We start from the raw sequence: 17,993 nt of genomic DNA, 5'->3' as shown, positions 1-17,993 counted from the left end.
CTGTGCTCTCTCTTGATAAAGCGCTGATTTGGAGCCTCCTGGGAGCGATTGCCTCCCAACATACTTCAACCTTTATGCCGAACAGAATAGAATAATTATAATTGTACAATACAGCATGACTGGTGGCAAAAAAAAAAAGATTTATAAATAATATAAAAAAATCAGGATATTTTTTTTTACATTTTGAAACAGTCTTAATTCCGAGAAAAGATATAGATCTGTATTTTCTCAGTCTGTGAAATTTAGGGTTAAATGTGGTAGTGGTAGTGATTTATAAAGAGCATCAAGTAACATAACTGAAGAATTTACAAAAGATTTAAGTCAAATGCCTTGAGCAGTCGGCGATGTAGGCAACGCCTGCGGAAGTGCTGCGTTATGCATCCCGCAATACTGTACTGTTCCGCTCGTAACCTAACGCCACAAATCCAGGGGCATTGCTGATCAAAATCAAATAAATTTGTAGCGAACATACAAACAAACAAACAAACAAACAGACAAGAAAACGAGTTAATATTGTAATGTCATTCATTTATGAGCAATGTTCAAAGTTTCAATGCTCTAGTTCATCGGGAAGTTAGTTTAAAATCGATTGCAAAATTTGTACCGAACAGACAAATAGACAAGAAACCGAGTTAATACAAACGTGGTCATAATAACACTTCTAATGCCCTATAGTTATCGGAAGACATTGATATTTCACTCTTGAAACGCCACATACCTAGGCTAACATCGGCCACATTGCTTCCGGAGGTGTTCTGCCCCACACACACATTTACAAACACTAAAAGTACTTATAAACATGATATTATACTTTACACCGTGAAGCAAAAAAATTGCAGTTGGCATTTTAGATTTTCCAATAGGACATATGTATCCCGCTTGTATTGAAAACTTTCTAAATTATAAAGTTACTAATTTCCCAACCAATAACTTTAAACAATTTAATCATTGCATTCTTAATTTTTTTTAGATATTTATTTACAACACAGTAGATAGTAATTTTCCTTCCATGCTAAGTAACTAATGGTAAAAACTACTCTACAACTGTTTGCAACACTATGGAACGAGGCTTTAAACGGATTATTTTTACTTGAAACTTGAACTTTAATTTTTCGTATATCGTGTCCTTAATTTGTTGTTGTTAGGTTAAAGTTTTCTGTAACATACATGGCATTGCCCAGGGTCGCAGGAAAATAAGATGAAAAATTGTACTTGCGACTTTATTCTATCCTACTTATAGTAGATTTATTTTGACAAAGCGTTTCGTCTTTGGTTTTTAGCGCAGCGTTTTCTATCATTCTCTTTGCCGTTCTTTTGTTAAGGGCGCAGTGCGGCAAAACACTTTGTTATGAATGAAAAATTACCTCGTCAGCTACCGATACAGCTGCTGATATTATACAGAAATGCCTGATATAATGGGTTGGCCATGAAGAGTGAGTCAAATGTTTGAATGCCTTGTCATACGATCCGTAGGACTGTGACATATTTAGAATGTTAACAAATGTTGATGTATTTTCTTTTAATTTCCATGGAACAATGCTGCAGAAACACTGCAGAGTGCTCGCAGTGACCTATGGGAAATGGCAAGTGTGTCAGTGTGCAGAATGTTTCTGGCGGACTATTGGCGTGCGGCACGCACGGGCCGGCGGGGGACGGGGGGACTGCGGCAGCGTCGGTCTGTCGCGTGGCCGGGGAGCGCCAGTGTGAATAATGCCCTCCCCGCTGGCCGTCTATCGGTGTCGTGCTATTGCTGCAATTCTCGGGTCTCCTTCTTTCCCGCCCCTACTTAACCCCTCCTTTCCTCCGGGCTTCTCCTACTTACCCTACTTCCCCAATGCCAGGGGGGAGGGGGCATGCTGTGACGTAGTTGAAGTCACATTTTTACCTCGCCATCGCCATATTACTTCGCTTAAAAGATCGCGGAAATGGGAAATCACCACATCGGATGATGATTAGTGATTATGAATAATAATATATCAATCGTTAAAACAATCAAATCATTAAAATACAGTTATTAACACTTTTCCATAATGCATGCACAATTCTTCAGCCAATGTTTTGAATGTATGACTAACATAGTGCACACAATGAGCTGAAAAAAAGGCTTCACCAGTTACCATGTAATCATGCTGCCCTTACCCCTCATCACTCCCTCCCTACTCCCCGCTACTCCTCTCTCCCCCTACTCCCCGCAACCATTCATCACTCCCCCTACTCCTCGGTGCCACTCCTCTCTCCCCCTACTCCTCGGTGTCACTGCTCTCTCTCCCCCTACTCCTCGGTGTCACACCTCTCTCTCCCCCTACTCCTCGGTGTCACTCCACTCTCTCCCCCTACTCCTAGGTGTCACTGCTCTCTCTCCCCCTACTCCTCGGTGTCACTGCTCTCTCTCCCCCTACTCCTCGGTGCCACTCTTCTCTCTCAACCTACTCATCGGTGCCACTCCTCTCTCTCCCCCTACTCCTCGGTGCTACTCCTCTCTCTCCCCCTACTCCTCGGTGCCACTCCTCTCTCCCCCTACTCCTAGGTGTCACTGCTCTCTCTCCCCCTACTCCTCGGTGTCACTGCTCTCTCTCCCCCTACTCCTCGGTGCCACTCTTCTCTCTCAACCTACTCATCGGTGCCACTCCTCTCTCTCCCCCTACTCCTCGGTGCTACTCCTCTCTCTCCCCTACTCCTCGGTGCCACTGCTCTCTCTCCCCCTACTCCTCGGTGCCACTCCTCTCTCTCCCCCTACTCCTCGGTGTCACTGCTCTCTCTCCCCCTACTCCTCGGTGCCACTCCTCTCTCTCCCTACTCCTCGGTGTCACTCCTCTCTCTCCCCCTACTCCTCGGTGCCACTCCTCTCTCTCACCCTACTCCTCGGTGCCACTCCTCTCTCTCCCCCTACTCCTCGGTGCCTCTCCTCTCTCTCCCCCTACTCCTCGGTGTCACTCCTCTCTCTCCCCCTACTCCTCGGTGTCACTCCCCTCTCTCCCCCTACTCCTCGGTGCCACTCCTCTCTCTCCCCCTACTCCTCGGTGCCACTCCTCTCTCTCCCCCTACTCCTCGGTGCCACACCTCTCTCTCCCCCTACTCCTCGGTGCCACTCCTCTCTCTCCCCCTACTCCTCGGTGCCACTCCTCTGTCTCCCCCTACTCCTCGGTGCCACTCCTCTCTCTCCCCCTACTCCTCGGTGCCACTCCTCTCTCTCCCCCTACTCCTCGGTGCCACTCCTCTCTCTCCCCCTACTCCTCGGTGTCACTCCTCTCTCTCCCCCTACTCCTCGGTGCCACTCGTCTGTCTCCCCCTACTCCTCGGTGTCACTCCTCTCTCTCCCCCTACTCCTCGGTGTCACTCCTCTCTCTCCCCCTACTCCTCGGTGCCACTCCTCTCTCTCCCCCTACTCCTCGGTGCCACTCCTCTCTCTCCCCCTACTCCTCGGTGTCACTGCTCTCTCTCCCCCTACTCCTCGGTGTCACTGCTCTCTCTCCCCCTACTCCTCGGTGCCACTCCTCTCTCTCCCCCTACTCCTCGGTGTCACTGCTCTCTCTCCCCCTACTCCTCGGTGCCACTCCTCTCTCTCCCCCTACTCCTCGGTGCCACTCCTCTGTCTCCCCCTACTGCTCGGTGCCACTCCTCTCTCTCCCCCTACTCCTCGGTGCCACTCCTCTCTCTCCCCCTACTCCTCGGTGCCACTCCTCTGTCTCCCCCTACTGCTCGGTGCCACTCCTCTCTCTCCCCCTACTCCTAAGTGTCACTCCTCTCTCTCCCCCTACTCCTCGGTGTCACTCCTCTCTCCCCCTACTCCTCGGTGTCACTGCTCTCTCTCCCCCTACTCCTCGGTGCCACTCCTCTCTCTCCCCCTACTCCTCGGTGCCACTACTCTCTCCCCCTACTCCTCGGTGTCACTGCTCTCTCTCCCCCTACTCCTCGGTGCCACTCCTCTCTCTCCCCCTACTCCTCGGTGCCACTTCTCTCTCTCCCCCTACTCCTCGGTGCCACTCCTCTCTCTCCCCCTACTCCTCGGTGCCACTCCTCTCTCTCCCCCTACTCCTCGGTGCCACTCCTCTGTCTCCCCCTACTCCTCGGTGCCACTCCTCTGTCTCCCCCTACTCCTCGGTGCCACTCCTCTCTCTCCCCCTACTCCTCGGTGCCACTCCTCTCTCTCCCCCTACTCCTCGGTGCCACTCCTCTCTCTCCCCCTACTCCTCGGTGCCACTACTCTCTCTCCCCCTACTCCTCGGTGCCACTTCTCTCTCTCCCCCTACTCCTCGGTGCCACTCCTCTCTCTCCCCCTACTCCTCGGTGCCACTACTCTCTCTCCCCCTACTCTTCGGTGCCACTCCTCTGTCTCCCCCTACTCCTCGGTGCCACTCCTCTCTCTCCCCCTACTCCTCGGTGCCACTACTCTCTCTCCCCCTACTCCTCGGTGCCACTTCTCTCTCTCCCCCTACTCCTCGGTGTCACTCCTCTCTCTCCCCCTACTCCTCGGTGTCACTCCTCTCTCTCCCCCTACTCCTCGGTGTCACTCCTCTCTCTCCCCCTACTCCTCGGTGCCACTACTCTCTCTCCCCTACTCCTCGGTGCCACTCCTCTCTCTCCCCCTACTCCTCGGTGCCACTACTCTCTCTCCCCCTACTCCTCGGTGTCACTGCTCTCTCTCCCCCTACTCCTCGGTGCCACTCCTCTCTCTCCCCCTACTCCTCGGTGCCACTTCTCTCTCTCCCCCTACTCCTCGGTGCCACTCCTCTCTCTCCCCCTACTCCTCGGTGCCACTCCTCTCTCTCCCCCTACTCCTCGGTGCCACTCCTCTCTCTCCCCCTACTCCTCGGTGCCACTCCTCTGTCTCCCCCTACTCCTCGGTGCCACTTCTCTCTCTCCCCCTATTCCTCGGTGCCACTCCTCTCTCTCCCCCTACTCCTCGGTGCCACTCCTCTGTCTCCCCCTACTCCTCGGTGCCACTCCTCTCTCTCCCCCTACTCCTCGGTGCCACTCCTCTCTCTCCCCCTACTCCTCGGTGCCACTCCTCTCTCTCCCCCTACTCCTCGGTGCCACTCCTCTCTCTCCCCCTACTCCTCGGTGCCACTCCTCTGTCTCCCCCTACTGCTCGCCACCCCCCACTCACTCGCCCCGAGCGCCCGGGGATCGATAACCCCTCCTGCCGGCGGCCGGCACTGCGCGGCAGACAGCAGCCGGCCATGCGAGCGTGGCGCGACCCGGACTCCCTAGCGTGGTGGCGCAGGCGGCCATGTGCAGGCCGGTAGAGGCTGGCCGGCGACTCGACCATGCATCCGTCCACCAGCTCGTCCTCAGGTCAGTCAGCCTTCTGCTCCACCTGCTCCTGTTACTGTTACCTCATGGCTTATAGCTACTTCCTGACAAATCCATCGAAGAGATGCTTATCTAACGTTATGTCCCCAATAATTTTTAAATGTCACCTAGGAAGTTAAAAGTGAAGAAAATATATTGTGTGGATAAAGCCCACGAGAAAAGCGGTTTTTACGTAAGTATAAATAAAGAGCTGAATGATTCCATGCACCATTTAAAACCCTTGGTTCTGGTAGTTATGTGAAGCTGTCGGCTATATTTTCGATCACAATGTAGCTGTTGCCTGTAAATAATTTATGATTAAATATGAAATGGTAAAAAATACGATATATTTTTTTATACTTAAAGCTGCATTGAAATAACATTTATTTTTACTATTTTATAGAGGCATTGCAGTTAAACAAGCGCAATCCTTTAATCAGTCTTCATATGAACATGTGAATTTGTGAGCCAAAATCTTTATCGCTTTGTCCCTGTCGGCAACGCGGATAAATTTGGAATGATGATTCTAGTTTGCGCACATTGCACGCCTAGAATTGCTGTGTTCTAAGTTAATCATTACGTGTTACTTGGAGGAGAGGTACAGTGATGAGGCAGGGATACATGTTTCACGTTCGTAGTATCCTTTTTTGGCAGAAAGAAGGCAGTAAGCGTTTTCATCGAGTAGGGCCTACTTCCAATAAGTCACTTCACACTACTGAAATATATTGACTTAAAAAATTATCTTGTTTCAATACTTGCATACAAACGTTTGTTATGACGCGTGTATATTATTTTTTTTAAATATAATTTTATGGTTTTAACTGGTTTTGTTGAATCAGCAAATTCGCAGTGTTGGTTAAAATGCATAATTTTCAAATATATATAAATAAAGTTATTTATCTCGGACAGACAACTCATCTCACTTTATTGTGAGTTTATTTACAACTTACATAATGTTATAAATACAAAGTGTGTTTGTCTGTTTTTCCTCCTTTCACTCAGCAACGGAGCAACTTTTAAAATAGAAAATCATAGGAGAGACAGACACAAACAGTGAGTCTGTGTCATTTCTCTATGTCCGCCACATGGTAGGATCTGGCAACTTCATATCCTTCTCGTTGGCCAAACCCATCCGCTTAGTGAAGCTCGCGTTTGCAAGCGAACTAAAGGCGCTAATAACAGTATAGTTTAGAACTTTGTCAATAGATGGCGTTCCCTATAATTCGTAACGCGCTATCGTTTGGTGCGTCCGTCACGTCTTGCCTTTGGGTTACCCGCCTTCCCACAAAATGAAGCTCAAGATTTGCGTTCAAGTTATGCTGATGCGTAACCTTGATGCACATATGTTGTGCAATCAGTGGGACTTGAAAAAAATCAAAATTAACTTCTTTTTTTCCAAGTCTTATGTCTTACAAACTTAACACTTGGTAGATGTTCCTTATATTATGATGTGTTTAGCCCGGGAAACGTGGGATACTACAGATAGTAATTTATAATCCTAAAAATAGTTACGCGAGTACACATGTGATCGAACCCGCAATTCTCGCTCGGTGATCTGGCGTGCCTCCATCTACGCCATAGTGTTTAGATACGTGATAAAGTTCTGACCGTAGTATTAGAATTAATAAAAACGGTTACCAAAACTAACAATTTGGAAATTTTTGTTATATCATTATTCTGACAAAAAAATTTCCGTCTGATCTACAGAAACCACTAAACCGGTGTGGCCAAACCAGATATTTATTTTTGTGTGCTTCTTGATTAATACATGAAGAAGTTTGCGAATTGTATTGCTTTATTATTGAACTGGTTGTCATTTTACTATGGTTGCCAATTTTGTGCTTCGACAAAAACACTGATGAAATTACAATTGTAACGGAAAAGGTTTGCGTAAAAAAAGCGGTCAATTTTACTTAATATTTGTTTGTTGTGTATTTAAAGGAAACCTTTTTTTATATAATTAAATCAAATAAATTGTTGGCACAGTTTCAAAGAAGAAAAATTCTTATATATATATAGTTACGATTTGCAGGGTTCGTAAAGGATAACCCAATTAAAGATTTTATTACACACAGTTTTATTTATTGCCACTATTTACATTACTAGCAAATAATCTAAAAATGCCAATTAATCAATTGTACTTAAAAATGTTGCTTCCTCAATCACTCGTTTTTACACATCGCACACCTCGCTGGGCCGCACCTCTGGCGCAACTCTCGACGCAGCACCCCTCGTGGTCCTCCGCCGCGGGACTCCGTCGCCGCCGTCGCACTTCCCCTTCGCCCAGATCCCACTCGACGCCTCGACCGGAACTTCGCTTGGAATTCCGCCGCGCCCGCAACACTATCACCCGGAACTGAACTCTTCTCCCTGGAACCTTCGTCCAAGGACTTCGCCACTCTGCCGCACCCGCGACTCTATCGCCCGGGAAGCTCCGCCGCGGGAAGGCTCCCGCCTGAACTCTCTCTCTCTGAACTCTCCACTCACCCAGGCCGGCGTCCCGGGCACATATATGTAGGCCCAACACCTTCCAGAACTCCCGAGCGCGGCTGGGGCCAATCGCGTCATTCCGCGCCGACACGACGGCAGAAATCTCTCGAAACACGTGTCGGCGGCTCGCGTAACTCCGCAGCCGACAGGTGTCAGTTACGTGTCAAAGGCAGGGCGCCGCGCGAGGAGTGGAAGGAAGGAGGGGGGAAAGCGACAATCCTTGTAATCTTCCAGGCGCGCGCGGCGCATATCATGTTGCGGCAGCCGCCAGTCAGCTCTGCACCTGCACGTGTCGCGGCCTTGCTCACGTTCGTAACAATATATATTCAACTAAATAATATAGTGCTAAGTTAAAAAATAGTTACAATAAATCATGTATATTGTATTATTTAAACTGAAACACTTCAGATACTTCAACAAGCCTGTATTCGATGTAAGCAAAATTCGTTTAAAACAACAAAATATATTTCAAAAACCTATATTTATTTGTATTGAGTAAATTTGGAAGAAATACTACCGGGTACCTATTGTAACCGTTACCATGGTGCGATATTCGGCAATTTTTTATATAGTTATTCGTTTTATGGTCCATAGACCACAAAACCATCGTCAACTCATAAGTTTATATATAATCTCATTTTTGTTGACACGATAACTGCCGTAATTTTTCACAAATCACTTCTAAACTGATACATAAAATCTAGTAGTGGAAAATCTCGGTCGAGTTCGTTAATGGGCCATATCCGACCAAAGAGGTAGAATTGGGGAAGGATTTTTGAAAATCATAAAAATCTCTGTAACTCATATGGAAAATATCACATCCGTTTAACCGTATTATAACTCGTAGGGTAATATGAAAATCTTTTGTCTGAATAATTTTTTGTTTGATACGACCAACCATAACTGCAAGGCGTTGAAAAAACAACGTTTGGAGGATACAAAAATATATAATTCCCTTCGTAGGCACATTGATTTTTAAAAACTGTGTATTAATCTTATAATTTGTATCCAAAACTTTTGCCTGAAACAATTTTTGATTAGATTAACCACTGCTACAAGGGGTTGAAAAAATAAGGTGTAGAATTAAAAAAAAATCATAACTCCCTTAGTAGGCACACTATCAAAAACAGTTTAAATTGTTTCTAAATCATATAATTTTTATATACAATTTTTGTCAAACTGTTTTTGATAAGACGAACGATTGTTTCAGGAGTTTGAAAAAATATAGGGTTATAATAAAAAAATAACAATTTATTACCATGTACACTGTTTAAACCGTTTTGTTTTATTGTAAAACCTTAATTATTATTTACCACTTTCGTATATCATAATTTTTTATATGCCAACCATTACTGCAAGGGGTAGAATAAACCAGGGGTGGAGGACAAAAAAAATCATAACTCATTTTTTAGCCACAAAATCGAATTCATTTGGATATCTTGTAATCTTATAATTTTTATTTAAAACTTTTGTCCGAGACAATTTTTGATTAGACGAACATTTGCTGCAATGTGTTGAAAAAATGAGGTGTGGATTAAAAAAAAAAAATAACTTTCTTAGTAGGTACACTATCAAATCCGTTCTAATTATTTGTAAATCTTGTATTAATTACCTAAAACTTTTCGTCTGAAACGATTTTTAATAATACAAACTATTACTGCAAGTGTAATTTTTTTAATATACATACTATAAAATTCATTATAATTTATTGTAAAAAGCCTAAACTTTATTTAAAACATTTGTCTGAATCAATTTTTGATGAAACGAACTATTACCGTAAAAACAGGAGTTGAAATTAAAAAAAAAATTAAACTTTCTTAGTATCCAATCCGTCAGAACTTATTAATAACCATCTTAATGTCACCTTAAACCTTTGTCCAAAAAAATTTATACGACCACGTATTATTGCAAGGGATGAAAAAATGTTTGAAAAAAAAATTGCATAACTACGCGGGTAGGCATAATACGAAATTCGTTTAGACATTCAATGCTGGATGCAATAAGTTAAAAACATTCAAAATATTTTTGCAACATGTAATATGGGGAAATGATAAATCGATTTTTTTTGACGTGACAACGTCTAATAAATCTAACGCCGGCTGCACGCACGAAAAAGTGTCCCGTTACGCACATTGTCCCGTTACGCACATTGTCCCGTTACGCTGTACCCCGTTAAGGTGGGTTTACGATTGAAAATTAAGAATTAAGACTTAAGACTTAGTCGTGTACTTACCATATGACTCTATGTAAACTAGTGGAATGGTTTATAATTGTCGTGTGTGAATTTTGACGGGTCGTGTGCGAACCATATGATGACTTAAGACTTAACAGAAATGGTTATATTTTATATTTTTCGTTAAGACTTAAGGAAGCGACCAATCACAACAAACCGGAACCTTTCAACCGGAAGTTTATGTCTTATTATTCGACCGAGATTGGCAGTATTTTGGGTTAGAATTCGTATATTTGTCATTTGTAATCATCATCCATTTCGAAAAATAGATATTCCATTTGTCAATAACCTATTTCAAACCTGCTTCTCCGTTTCGAACAATGGCCGACCATGTGTTTTGTGCTGTGATTGGTTAGAATTAACGACTTCTATGTCAATCATAAACTGGAAATTGTAGTTTTGACTTAATCGTGTGCTCGATGTTAAGTTATAATTCTTAAGGAAATCAATCGTAAACCCAGCTTTACGCTCATTGTACGCTTGCGCCGCATATATCTCTCTTCCACTCGATTGGAACTACCATCGATTTGACTTTTTCGAGGCACATTAAACTTGAAACACTTCCATTCGTTTCCTTCTTTTCCTATCATCGTCCTATCCTTAACAGTATAACACAGATTGGAAGAAGTTAAATAGCAAACATGTATAAAATTTCTAGTTAAAATAATCTCTTCGTTAAAGTAATAAACATATTTGAATTAATGAGTGCAAATAAAAGTAAATTTATCAATTAAATTGTAGATTTAATTTCACTCCTTTGTATCCATACAAAATAGTGATAATTCAATAAAAATGATTAAATTTTATTCATAAAAGTATGCAATCATTTCATCAATGTTTTGTTATGACGTTGTCACGTTAAACTATCGTCCGTAAACCGACTTTACATACAACCAATTTTTTTAAATATTGGCGAACATATAGGATATTATGTAGACTACATTAAGTTCTTAAAATGTTCCAGGAGTTTATAGAAGTTTCCAAAATATTCCAGAATAAATAGATACTTCGAAATATACCTACGCTTGTAGCCTGTGCCAAAAAGGGATTTTTTACAATTCCTTTTTCTCAGTGCAGAGGCCCGCCTAGTTGGGTTATAGTTTTGGGAGATAGCTAGAAGTGTTGGTAGACCGATATTTGTTTCGTATCACGTTATAAAGGAAAGAGTCCTTCTTAGCAAAGACTATGTATATTGCTAATGAAAATATTTCCTCCTACGTTTAAATACTTTTATCCTCTATGTTTTTTATCTTTCGCGTAATTGTTTTATGTATTTTGATGTTTTCTTCTTTGGCTTTTGATTTTATGAATAACAGTTTCTACTACGAGATGAAAAGTTAGTATCAAATTTAATTTTCTTAATGCTATCAATTTACACGGGCACGAATTTGTAACGTCGATCACGATTGGTTGTTTAGTTTCCGTTCAAGGCAGATCCACTTATGTTTTATTTAGGACAAAGACACAGTCATTAGTAACGTGAACAGTAAAACATTCTAATTAGAAAGTTTGTTAAAATTTATTCGAACTGGTGAACAGAAGTGTGTAATCAAGACTTTATTTGTACATTAATACGACGTTGAAAAATATTATTACAAGCGCAGACAGAACCGTGACGCGCGCCAGGTTCAGAGCTGGCTGGCGGCCCCGCACGGCCACTGACGTCACGCGCCGTCAATTGACGTAAGGCATGCCACGCGTGCCTGGGGGTTTATTCTAAGTTTCTCGGAAAAGAGTTCCCGATCGTGATGCCACGATTATCGGAAGCTTTCTACAATTTGGTATTCTAAGTTACTTTCATCAACTCGGAACCTTTCGATTCTCGGAAGCCAACGATCGGCATGTTTCGAGTATACAATTGCTGTCGAAAAACCTTTGCCGATCGGGAATTAGCAGCCAGTTGAAATCATGGCGGATGCACGATTTATGTGTACACAAATAGTTAAACATTGTCGAAAATAGTACATTTTTGGGCATGATCTATTTCTATGATATTTTACGTAGGTGTCAATTGTGTTTAATATTTTGTAAAATGAAATGTTTTTTAACCAGCGTGAATGAATATGTCTGATTTTGAGGCGTTATTCAAGTAATTGACCAAACAGTCACGAAAGGGCAGCAGGGCTTGCGGGAGTGCTAGGCAGTAGCGCGCGCTGCGGCGAGTAGGACTACTACAACACTTAATCGGAATTAAGTTTCGCGTCCATTACCGTTTCCCGAGTGGTAACAGTAATTACTGAAGATATTTGTACATTTATTAAGTATAAAATATTGATCCATAATATATGAACAAATATCTTCAGTAATTACTTTTACCACTCAGGAAACTGTAGTGGACGCGAAACTTAATTCCGATAAAGTGTTGTAGTAGTCCTACCGGCCGCTGCGCGCTACTGCCTCGCACTTCCGCAAGCCCTGCCATCTCGTGACTGTTAGGTCAACTACTTGAATAACGCCCCAAAAACACGAAAGTATTTCTTCATATGGAAGCGACTTCTATCTAATCAAAGAAATTGAAAAATTACATAATGTAAGTAGTGATCCAGATACATAATAACTAAGTGGGAATTTAAAGACGTTCTTTCTATAATAAAAATATTATAACGAAGATTTTATGCAAGTAAATTGAAATTAACCCAACTTTCAAAATACATATTATTCGCCTGTTTCAGATATCAAAAGTTTCAACAATAACTCAGTGTGTGTATTTTGTTGCAGTCGTGGAATTCGATGAAAATTTCCCCCGCAAGAATTCGAGGTGCTCCTCCATAAAATAAAGCAACAATTTAATTTGCCTCTCACTCACACGAGATCGCCGAGCAGCCATTATTTCAACAATACAATGACCGACCACGTGCAAACAACTCTAAACATTTCACTTCAAATATCCCGTAAAAATAATTGAAGAACTAAACATTTTTCGCTTGCTCGAGCACTTTTAAAATTACTTAAGATTTTTTATAAATACTTTTATCAACATTGAAACATCTGAAAAGTATATTGTCTTATAAACTCTGTGTTTTTATTTATAAATTTGTTAGAAATATGAAGTGTTTTTTTGTTGTTATGTTGCAGTTTTCAAATCTCATCTTCGCTGCCAGAAAAATTGTAGAGGGGGAAATCGTAACCCGAACTTTGCCAAGATAGTTAGGCCCCGTAACGATACCGCGCTTAGAATAGCAATTTCAGTACCTTTAGATTACGATCGTTCGGAACCGTGTGTTGCCGATCGGCCAAAGAGCTATATGTCGGAATCGATATCGAAATGTTTCGATAGAAAACGCTGGAAACTTAGAATAAACCTCTGGCCGGATTAAAATGATTCTCGCTACCCACTCCCCTCCCCACCCACGCAGCGTCCCGCCTCGGGCTATTGTCACCTTTAGTGGCCTGGGAATTGCGGGCTTACATAGGCCACCGCGAGGAGTGGCGTGAATAAGCGTCGCTATTCTGGGTGTTTCGGGCGTGTGGTCGGACCGGGATGATGCGACACGTCACTGCCCCTCTCGTCCCTTCGAGAAGGACGCCACGGGTATATAAGCGACGACGCCGGCCTCCGCGGGAGTTCGGAGAGTTCCGCGAGTGAAGGGTAGGGCGACATCGGCGAAGGGGGTGAGAGACCCCCCCCCCCCTCGAGAGTGGCGCGACGAGGAGCGACGGGGGACCCTGAGAGTGGACTGAGTGGCGCGAGACTGTGTGTGTGGACAGGCGCGTGGTAAGATACTAGCTCCAGTGAGGAGTGCGAACTGTGGAACTGGACAGACATTGAGTGACTTGCTAATACACATTTTTAAGTTAATGTGATTGGTAATTTTTAACTACAATGATTTATTAGTAATGTAAATATTAGTAATTATAAAATTGTTATAAAACGTAATTGGACTTTCCATTACGAACGGAATTCCTTCACATTATAAACCGTAACAACTTAATAATTCAAGATAATTCGTTTGAGAAGATTTAGCTTGTAAACAAGAGTTTGTATCTATTTAAATATATTGTCGCATTTCAAGCGCCGAATAATAAGTAATTCATATCAAAATTATATTGCATACTTCGTTTAGATAGTACAGATTTTTCGACATGAAAGTAACCACAAAATCTGGAATAATGATTATAGAATCGTCGAGTGCTGATAGACGCCTGATTACGTACATTATACCAAACCCGTCGACGAGTACGAAAGAAATTCCCGATCTAAGCAGAAGGAAGGACGTTCCTGTTCGAGACTTCATTGAAGTTAATAGGGAACATTACAAAATTCTTCAGCGCATTGTTCCATCATTTGCGCACGATTCCTTAATACAACAGTCGAAATCAGCTGCGTTAAACAATGACACTTTTCGTTAGTTTACAAGTGACTCTTCAATCTCATTCTTCTTTTACAAATTACTAACGTGAATCTGTAAGTTATTGTAGTAGATATTTTAATGTTCTTGTCATGAACAATCAAGAACTTTCTTACTTGGACATACAAAATGCTATAATATTTTACAACGTCTTCGATGTATCCTTCCGTACGTCATTATACAGTTCCGGTGGAAAGTAAGCTTTTAAATGTTGAGTAACCACTTGGTTACTGTACAGCGGTTGAGTAGTCGCATCACTTGCTTCCCAATCAGTTTTCGACCCTGGCGCGCTCAAATACAGATTTCACGCAAAAGGAAATGTGGCTGACGTTGATCTGAGTGTAGAGTTTTTTCCTTAAGACACTCCCGTGTCTCCCTCAGTGCATTCCGTCGTTACTTTATCCCGCTACGTAACACTTCATGGCTCTAAAGAAATTTAATCCGTCCTTTTGTACTACGCAGCTTGCCTGCCTTGTCTATCGCTGTTTCAGTCTACACACAGGAAACCCCCCTCCCTTTTCCATTTAATATTCAAACATGTTGCCAAAAATAATTCTTAGTGACGCTTCATGTAGAGCAATGTAGACTATGGAAGTAAAATGTAAAATGTTATAAGTAATATGTAAAAAAAGTATTATGTAATATGTAAAATATTTATTAATATAAAAGTACATTACTTTGTTTTAATTTAGTACATTTACTTGGACATACTCCATTGCAGTTTTGCACTGTTTGTCATGGGGAAAAAAATCATAAATACAATATAATAAATAAAAAACTGATTTGTCATAGGAAACCCACTGTGTTCGTCAGTGTTGTTGTGTTGTGTATTTGCTGCGATGTCCTGGTTCTGTTGTGTGTCTGCTTTTACTGTTATTTTTAAAACTGTCTCGTCGTTGTCTGCCCATTGTGTTTGTCTGTGCTGTTATTATAATTCCATCCACGGAATTCTTGTACGGTTTGCATGTGTTCGTCTGTGCTGTTATTATAATTCCATCCACGGAATTCTTGTACGGTTTGCATGTGTTCGTCTGTGCTGTTATTATAATTCCATCCACGGAATTCTTGTACGGTTTGCATGTGTTCGTCTGTGCTGTTATTATAATTCCATCCACGGAATTCTTGTACGGTTTGCATGTGTTTGTCTGTGCTGTTATTATAATTCCATCCACGGAATTCTTGTACGGTTTGCATGTGTTCGTCTGCGCTGTCGTCGATGTGTTTATAATACCTGTTTAGGTTCATCGTTATGTTTATCAGTTTGAAATCAGCCAATTTAGTTTTGTTTTCTGTGGGTTTATTTTTTATTATTTTTTATTATTTTTTGGATTTATTCAATTTTTCCATGACAAACAGTGTAAATCTACAATGGCGTATGTCTAAGAAATAATATTAAATGAAAATTACCAATTGCACGAATCATTTAAGAACGTATCTCCATGTTTATGGTAAATATGGCGATAATATTTGTTTGTTTCGCAGATGTGTGTTCGAAGATATAAACTATTTGACATTAGGTGTTTGAAAAAAAAAATGGCAACTAGTTTCACAATATTTTTTTTAAATTAATCTTTTTCACAGGCGGTAGGGTATTTCGGGGGATGACTCCGCAGCTTAACGCAAGTGTAACACTCAGAGGGAAACGAAAAGGGCAATATTATCGTGAGTGGGGTGTTCGCACTTGCACTTGCACATTTGTGCAATTACATATTTATACACATATTTGTGACTCGCACAGTTGCACACATTCTCCTACATTCTTATCTTATAGGTAGGTACATTCTTATACGTCTATAGGTTAAGTTGCATTTCTAACAAGCTTGTTTTTTTTAATGCGTGTTGTGGAGCCACCTTGTATGCCGAGAGGCTCGGTGAGGGTCTTACAGCGAGCGTCCTTCGATGGGCCTCTTCTCCCCCTCCCCTCCTCACAAACCAGGGCTCCGCCCAAAGCTTCCTTTGGGAACGCTTCGATTGTTAATTGTCATTAGTCACTCGATTCACTGTGCATTGTGTTAGGAAAGTTACTGTATTTGTGCATGGGCTTACTACGTATGGTAAAGATATTTAATGTTAGTCCACAGTAGTATATATTGAGGGCTCCGAGCGCCGTAGTAGGAGTTAGGTGTGAGGTGGGGTCAGTGACAGCCCGATCTCTGATGTCCATCTTGGATGAACTTGACCTTGTACCTTGAACTTTGACTTTGAACTTGACCCCGGCGGCCATTTTGGATCCGCCATCTTTGATTTCACTATTTTGTTTTCTAGATCATTCCGCCATTTTGCAATCGAATGCCCCACTTTTAGTTACGACGGCCATCTTGAAAATCCTTATTTTTAATGCTAGAAAATCGGGATGAATTTTAAAATTAATAACAAATATTTAATTACAATTTTGATAAAATTTTAATAAAAAATTGGTTGTCTGTAAAGTCGGTTTACGGATGATAGTCATAACAAAACATTGATGAAATGATTAAATACATTTTATGAATAAAATTGAATCATTTTTATTTTAATAATAAAAGATAAAATACTTGAAATTATACTAGTAATCAGATTTTTAAAATGCAAGAATAATCAACCTTTATTGCCGAAATTCTTGTAATAAGCAATGAAAACCACATTAACTTTTCACTTCACTTTATAAACAGTCGACGAAACAGTTCACGTGTAGATGTAAGTTGTGTGCTGCCGCTGTCTTTCTTCTCCTCGGACGCATAGGCCAATCGAGTGGAAGAGAGATAGATGCGGCGCAAGCGCACAATGAGTGTAACGGGACACAGCGTAACGGAACAATGAGCGTAACGGTACATAGCGTAACGGAACATTGAGCGTAACGGGACACCGCGTAACGGAACAATGTGCCTAACGGGACACTAGTTTCGTGCGTGCAGCCGGCGTTTATCGATTTATTAGACGTTGTCACGTCAACAATCGTAATTACATCATGGAGTCTTTGGCTCAAATTCGGTGAGGGCAAAAATGCCAATGGATACTTCCTTCACGGGAGCCACCGACAGATGACGATAGAGTGCAGTAATTATGTATTAACTTTACATCCACCATCTTGTCGGCCACCCTGGAAATCTGTAATTAAGTATTTAGCCTCGAACATGGCAATAGTAGTTTGTTTCACATTGAAGTCTCTGAAGTTGCTGGCGAAACATCAAGCGATTAAATAGCACCTGCTGATTTCTCTTCTCAGCAGCAAGTATCGCAGATGCCATCGAGGTCTCCGGTACCGCCGTCCTCGCTGCCATCAGGATGTCTGGTCCTGTCCACGATGCTAGACCTTCCACCAAGATCTGTGCAGTTGTTGGTGTCGCTGCCATCGAAGTCTGTGCTGCTGATGGTATAACTTCCATCATTGGAAACTTATTGAAGAGAGCCGATTCGCACTCATAGGTGGACTGAGGTTCCGTACATCTGGAATTCACTTATATACTTGGGGTTGCTGGTATACGACGTGTGTCAAATCAAAAACAATTTTAATTATTTTTTTACTATGCTGAAATGCGGGTATCTTAAAACTCCAGAAATAAAAACACACAAAGTTCAAGTTTCACAAATTTATTAAAAAAAACTACACAAATATGTATTATGTTAAGGCAATACGCATTTTCGTAAGC

The 17,993-nt window shown here is 42.2% G+C and overlaps 1 protein-coding gene across 4 annotated transcripts in view; it reads left to right on the top strand.

Annotated features, from left to right (window-relative positions):
* LOC134531178 (apoptosis-resistant E3 ubiquitin protein ligase 1) overlaps window positions 1–17,993 on the top strand; it is a 404,465-nt gene that overhangs the window by 65,953 nt on the left and 320,519 nt on the right. For 2 of the 4 annotated variants that reach the window (XM_063366814.1, XM_063366813.1), the window contains exon 1: window positions 5,156–5,295. The exons of the other annotated variants lie outside the window; for them this stretch is intronic. In XM_063366814.1, coding sequence (XP_063222884.1) covers window positions 5,268–5,295 — 28 coding nt within the window. In that variant the 5' untranslated portion in view covers window positions 5,156–5,267. Of the gene's footprint in view, window positions 1–5,155; window positions 5,296–17,993 lie in introns of those variants that run through there. 4 annotated transcript variants of the gene reach the window in all.

This window comes from Bacillus rossius, chromosome 3, assembly GCF_032445375.1.
Source record: "Bacillus rossius redtenbacheri isolate Brsri chromosome 3, Brsri_v3, whole genome shotgun sequence".
In the NCBI taxonomy this organism is placed as follows: Eukaryota; Metazoa; Arthropoda; class Insecta; order Phasmatodea; family Bacillidae; genus Bacillus; species Bacillus rossius.
Note: the sequence above shows the minus strand (reverse complement) of the source record. Positions and strands in the feature narration are given on the sequence as shown.